The sequence below is a fragment of the Leuciscus leuciscus genome (assembly GCF_965113295.1).
Source record: "Leuciscus leuciscus genome assembly, chromosome: 20".
In the NCBI taxonomy this organism is placed as follows: Eukaryota; Metazoa; Chordata; class Actinopteri; order Cypriniformes; family Leuciscidae; genus Leuciscus; species Leuciscus leuciscus.
The window spans coordinates 36,593,449-36,600,804 of record NC_138744.1 but is presented as its reverse complement, the minus strand read 5'-3'; the positions used below and the strand labels follow the sequence as shown (position 1 = coordinate 36,600,804).

At 37.2% G+C, this 7,356-nt stretch overlaps 1 protein-coding gene across 1 annotated transcript in view; it reads left to right on the top strand.

The window, feature by feature from the left end:
- The window catches only part of ube2e2 (ubiquitin-conjugating enzyme E2E 2), a 38,267-nt gene extending 31,736 nt beyond the window's left edge, over positions 1 to 6,531 (top strand). The window contains exons 5-6 of the mRNA XM_082150151.1: positions 2,155 to 2,302; positions 6,332 to 6,531. Coding sequence (XP_082006277.1) covers positions 2,155 to 2,302; positions 6,332 to 6,429 — 246 coding nt within the window. The 3' untranslated portion in view covers positions 6,430 to 6,531. The remainder of the gene's footprint in view (positions 1 to 2,154; positions 2,303 to 6,331) is intronic.
- The last annotated feature ends 825 nt before the right edge of the window (positions 6,532 to 7,356 follow it).

Here is a 7,356-nt window from a genome sequence, read left to right as displayed (position 1 = left end):
GATGCACAAACCTGCTTCACAGGTCACCCCTCTCTCTCTCTCTCTCTCTCTCTCTCACTCTCTCTCTCTCTCTCTCTCTCTCTCTCTCTCTCGCTCTCTCTCTCTCTCGCTCTCTCTCTCTCTCTCTCTCTCTCTCTCTCTCTCTCTCTCTCTCTCTCTCTCTCTCTCTCTCTCTCTGTCTCTCTCTCTCTCTCTCTCTCTCTCTCTCTCTCTCTCTCATCCCAGCCCCCATCAGATGCATGCTTTTCCCAGAGTGTGTCTGTCGTCGTCCTGTAACACCGCTTTCGATCTCTCTCTAAACTCTGTGTAAAGTAGGATGTTCATTTGCAGACGGCCACATTATGTCCTATATGCGTTTGTTCTTTGGGCTCTTGTGGGGTTTTGTAGGTTGTCAGGATGAAGGAAGTTGTTCTGGTGGCAATTAAACTGCCATGAATCTCAAGGCAAGGAATGTCAAGGTCCATTAAAGGTTTGCCCTGAAAGCCTCAGGCACACACACAGATGTCTCACGCACACACACACACACACACCGAACATGCTGATGCTTTTTTTACTTCCTGTAGTTCATACAGAGACGTAGTGAGGCATGACCTCGGATATTAACCACAGAAAAGATCCGGTGGGGAATTCACTGTGTTCTGATGGAGTCGCTTGTTTGCTCACATCTGAGATTCAAAGAAATTATTATTACTGCTAAAACACACACATCAAATTTGCAGTTTGCATGGCACAATTACCCATCTTGCAGGCCGGTCCTTTGTGTTGAGTTGTAACGGATATTGTATACCAACCACAATCTGGCAAATTCGTCACTCCACCATTGTCTAGAAACCTAAATTTGACCCTGGATCACAAAACCAGTCACATGTCGCACTGGTATATTTGTGGCAATAGCCAACATTGTATGGGTCAAAATTATAAATTTTTCTTTTATACCAAAATTCATTAGGATATTAAGGCGAGACACTACAGGTGAATAGGGTAATTTTTTTAACTAGCAGATATCACCATGAAACTTTCCCAGTTGATTACCTACATTAAGATGAGAAAAAAATGTATTACAAGTTTTCTGTAATTTAATGTTTAAATATGCAAATTAGGCAATATCTAATTAAATCTGAGTATTGGATAAAGCCAGGTTAATTTATGTTTATTTTTATTGTGTTCACATATTAGATGGGGGAAAAATTACAGAGGGATTTATGGATATCTACTTTTCTTATCCTGTAAATCAGATTATACTGTCAATATATCAATATTATATATATATCTCAGAATATACTGTCAATACTGCCTTAAAAAAATGATTTTCGCCATGTTTTTTGGAATAAAATGTTATATAAATCAAGCTAGAAATAATATATTTACAAATCCCTCTGTAAATGTCTTCATAATATAGCTAGGTACAAGACTGGAAGGTTTGGTGTATATCGTTGCTACTGAAGTGGAGATTTTGGACTTGAAATATGAGAGAAAAGTCATTTTGAGAAAACGGGCTTTAAAGATTTGTCATCAGCCAATGAGATTGCGCATCCCTTTTACTTTCACGATTGGTTGCTGATAAAAAGGAAATGACTATATTTGGATCCGACAGGATTGTACAGGAGAGAGAGAGCTTTCCAGCGGTGTGTGTGATGACAGGGAGCAGACAGAGATCGCGGAGCAGCGGGAGGATTCAACTTTTGTTGAATTTATGAGAAATCTACGGACGCGAACAGACAAAGTGTAGTAAAATAAAGACCTAAATGTGTATTTCAGACTTTTTTTCACCACAAGTCTGAAAGAAGACATGTTATTGAAGACAAATATCCAAAAATCTCAAAATTGACCAGTAAAAAAAACAAAGCAATGTTTTTGCCGGCCGTGTCTCGCCTTTAAATAAAGATCATGTTCTATGAAGATATATTGTAAATTTCATACCGTAAATATATAAAACATTAATTTTTGTGAGTGAAAGGGGCGGAGCTGCTCGATATGTCCCGCCTTGTGCGTTTCAAAGCACTTCAGTGGGCCTTTAACTATAACAACCCTGGCTAGCGGTTAGCATGCATCAACTAATAACATGGTGCACTAATGTCCTCACAAATTAAAAGTAGCAGAAGACTTCAATATCAATCCTGTCAGCCTTCCGGTTAACGTCTCGTCCTCTCCCAGGTAACGTTCCGCACGAGGATCTACCACTGTAACATCAACAGTCAGGGCGTGATCTGTCTGGACATCCTGAAGGACAACTGGAGTCCCGCTCTCACCATCTCTAAGGTGCTGCTGTCCATCTGCTCTCTCCTCACAGACTGTAACCCAGGTGAGACTCAAACACTCCAGGCTCAAGCCTCTACACACACTTCGGCCTTTGCCTAGTAATTTTGGAAACTACATTTTTTTTGTTTTTATGTTTTTGAAAGACTTCTGCTCACCAAGGCTGAATTTATGCAATATTGTGAAATATTATTACCATAACTGTCACCGTCCCATATAACTATTAAATCCTAATCTAATCATGACAAACTATATATCGTTGGAAAGGTCTAAGACTCCTAAATAGATATTTTGCCACTGTTTTTTGTTAAAAATTATGTAGGAACAAAAATAGATGAATTTATGACAAGAGTGCACCTCAAAAAATCTACATCATAACAGGAGTTCTGGCCTTTGTCACAAAAAGTCGACGCACACACTTTTAAGAATTGAAACTTTGGTTTTCATGCTACATTTTTTTTACCAAAATATATAAACTAATATTTGTCCATAAAAAATTATAAAATAATATTATATATAATATCCTCAAAAATATAATATTATCTTTTTTATCGCCTTTTTTATACATCACATATTTTAGTAGTTATCAAAAATTAGGTATCATTTGAAAGCTTACGAACTCAGAATTCATCCTGTGAAAACCGATTTGAAATTAGACGTTGCGTTACCATAGAAACGGTACTCTAAATTATTTTATCTGGCCTCTCCCCTTTTGGGCGTAATCATGTTTCATAATTTATGATCAAAACCTTTTCTAATCTTGACAAAACACATATATTGTCAGAAAGGTCTGAGTCTCAAGGTTCCATATTTTTTGACAGAAGTGATATTTGGACAGAAATGTATTAATTTGTTATGGCAGAATGCATACAATTAAATTCAAGGGAATGTATGTCACCCGGTGGCGATTTTTGGTACTACGTCTAAACAAAATCTCATGGAAACTTCAATTTTTGTGATATCAACTTCAAATTTGGAACACAACTTGGTTAGATATATGGCTTTGATTTTTATAGAAAAAAATATTTTGTAAAATACATATTTTATAAAAAAGAAAAAATATTAAGTACAGTATTATTTGATTTACTGTAAGTTTAAACATCCATAACTTTTTCATACTTACATTTTTTGAAGTGCTTTCAATTCAGCAATACTCTGCTGGGTGTTTTCTTTAAAACAAACTTAGGTTGGTCTTGTTTTCAAGAATATTCCAAAGCATTCTTGAATTACAACCATTTAAGCTTGAATAGTGCATTTTAACGTCCATTCTCAAAAAGGGGGGTGACAGTTAAGGGGTTAAAATAGCTGTTTCATATGTGAATGTATATTTAAGATGTAATTTATTTCTGTGATGCAAAGCTAAATTTTCAGCATCTTTACTCCTGTCTTCAGTGTCACATGATCCTTCAGAAATCAATGTTGAAAATAGTTTTTAAAGGGGAACTGAAACGAAATAGGAAGTAAAGGTGATATAACAGATGTGTTATCATTGTTATTTGCGGTAGGACACTTAAAACTGCTGAAGTAGTTACAAGGGGGGAAAACAGTGATGTTAGTTTGTCGTTTTGTAACTAGGGCGCAGCCATCTTGAGCTTCAACGGTCCGTGATGTCACTGGCATGATAGGCTATACTTTGACATCTCCAGCAAAATGGCATCTCAAGAGCATAACAGATCGAGAGGGTGGTCTTACTGCATGATTGCATTGCAAAAATTGTGATCTGTCCAACAAGCGAATATAACACCATCAAGGACCGAATAACCTGATGACTGTGGCATAAATGTGAGCACGGCGGGTCCTGTAAACAAGTTCCACTCACCCCTTAGTTGTTATCGTGATGTCCACCTTCACCGTAGATCACCTTGCTAAATGAATCCGACATCGGGGATCCAATGTAAGCAATATCCATCGACGACACCCGCAAGATATTTTAGTGTGATTTCAGCCGCTTTCAAACTGTGCATGAGAGACGCGGCGGCGCGCCTTGTTAGTTAAATTTGACGAGCACACACGCCTAAACACAATCCACAGACAGCCAGCTGTCACAGCGCGTGCACTAAACTAAAGTCTCTCTTATTGCATTTAAGGCGAGACACTACAGGTGAATAGAGTAAAAATTTTAAATAATAGATATCACCATGAAACTTCCTCAGTTGATTACTTACACAAGTATATTAAAAAAATGTATTACAAGTTTTGGAAATTTGTATGTTTAATTATGCAAATTAGGCATTATCTCATTAAATATGCACGATTTTGCATATATTTTCGGTAGATGGATCTGAACATATGATAAAGCCAGGTGCAAAATAATTTTTTCATTTTGTTTACACACAAGATGAAAAAAAAATATTCAGAGGGATTTCAGAATATATGCTTTCATTACCTAGGAAATCTAAATATAATGTCCATAGCCTTGAAAAATAGATTTTCGTCATATTTTTATTTATTAAAATGTCACATAAATCAGGCCAGGAATGATTTATTAACCAATCCCTCTGAAAATATCTTCAGAATACTGCTAAGTGTATAACTGGAAAGTATGGTGTACATAGGCTGAGATGTTTGAACTGGAGAATGACAAAAAACTAATTTTGAGAAAACGGCAGTTAAAGAGTTAAACAGCTCTAAATGAGATTTCGTCATTAGCTTTAAATCCCCCTTTGGACATTCACGATTGGTTACTGATAGAAAGAAAATGCCCATATTTGGGTTAGCGTTGTGCAGGAGACTCAGAGCTTTACAACCACACCGGTCATGACAGACTTCAGTGAACAGACGGATCTCGGTGTGTCCCGTGGGAATGCTGACTTCCTGGTAAATTCGGGAGAAACTTACCGCCGCAAGTAAACAAAATGTAATAAAATAAACATCTTAATGTATATTTTCAACGTTTTCTTTATAGCAGCTTGAAAGAACACATTTTGAAGGAGTAAACTAGCCCAAAATCTCAATCAAAACTGACCACTGCATGATAAATAGATGTTTTTGCCTGCCGTGTCTCGCCTTAAAGTGTCACAAACACAAGGTTCACATAAACAGTTGGTTTTGTCTTCAGTGAATGTAGATTTTACAGTGACGGCAGTCTATATAAGAATCAATCAGTATACGTTTCATTCATACAGTGAAGAATATGCAGTTTTATTATTTCATTTGATGATTCAATTTCTCACTTATATGCTGTTTTTAGTGTTAACTTGTAAATCTGTATTACCATAGTGTCAAAATGAGTCAGTGCAGTCGAGGATCCTGACATAACGCTAGTAGCCTACAGTGGTGCCATGCCAGTGACGTCATCGAACACGGCTGCGCTCTAAAACAAATATGTTAATAAACAAAATTATGTTTTATTTTTAATATTATTTTAACATTGAAAATCAACATATGTGACCCTGGATCACGTCACCAGTCTCGAGTTGCACTGGTATATCTGTGGCAATAGCCAACAATACATTGTATGGGTCAAACATATCGATTTTTCTTTTATGCCAAAAATCATTAGGATATTAAGTAAAGATCATGTTCCATGAAGATATTTTGTAAATTTCCTACCGTAAATATATAAAACATTTATTTCTGTGAGTGAATGCTGCACAATCGTGAACATAAATGAACAACTTTAAAGGAGATTTTTCTCAATGTTTCGATTTTCTTGCACCCTCAGATTCCAGATTTTGGCCAAATATTGTCCTATCCTAACAAACCACACATCAATGGAAAGCTTATTTATTCAGCTTTCAGATGATGTATAAATCTCAATTTCAGAAAACTGCCCCATGTGACTGGTTTTGTGGTCCAGGGTCACATATATCGGACGATACTGATATGGTGGCCGATAAACCATGCATCCCTTAATAATATTTCTCTGTTTTTACTGTATTCCTGTTTAAATAAATGCAGCTTTGGTGAGTACAAGAGCTGTCTTTCAAAACCATGACATTTTTTTTAAACATTTCCAAACTTTCGACACACGTTAGAAGTGTGTACCAATCGTGAACCCCAAGTATAAGCAGTAGTGTATCCCGTAAGTAGCAGATGAACTGTGTTTTGCTGACGAATGTTCTGCTGTCCGCAGCTGATCCTCTGGTTGGGAGCATCGCCACACAGTACTTGACCAACAGAACAGAACATGACAGAATAGCTAAACAGTGGACGAAGAGATACGCCACATAAAGCGTGCTCCCAGTATCACCCCTCTCTCCTCGACACAAACACACACTATACCCCCCCCCCCCCCCTCCCCAGCCCTTCTGTGCCTCTACCTCTCCCCGTCTGCTGAAAGCACACACACACACACACACACACACACACACACACACACACACACACACACACACACACACACACACACACACACACACACACACACACACACCAAGTGCAACAATAGATCTGGCCCTTCTTCCTTCAAACTTCCTGTAGACCTTTCTGTGAAGAAAACTGTCCTTTGTTCCTTGTTGACTTGAAAGTTTCTTTTTATACAAAGAGTAGATTGGGACTTTATTTTCCAATTATCTGAATGTTTGAATTACCTTACTGTAGGTGAAAAGGAATATTATTGTTATTGTTATTATTATTATTATTATTATTATTATTGTCCTTCAACTTATTGTATGTATATCCTTTCTTTTTAAGTGGCATCAGGAACAAATACAGCTTATGAACTATTTGTTTTTCTCATCACTGTATAGTGTATTTCTTTTTTCTCTCCTCTCTCTCCTTTTGTTAGAAGTCAGTAATATTTCCATGCATGTAAGCGGATGTCGGATCGCATCCATTCAGCTCCAAACTTTGCCCTCTTGTTTTGTTTGTATGTATTTTTTAAACTCAAAGTCATGGCAGCCACTCGACGATAGGTTTGCTTGTGAATTAAAAAAAATTAAAAGAAAAAAAAAAAAAACGTGTACATATTGCTACATGCCACCTCTGGCCAGAACGGACTGTTGTGCACTTGCTTCATGAAAAACACCATAAATAAACACTGTGGCTGAATTGTCGTTTACTGTATGTAGTGTCATGTGTTCAGTGCATGTGTTTGACCTTTCTCTCTAGTGTTACGCTTGTGTCACATGCGGTTTAAAGGGTTAGTTCACCCAAAAA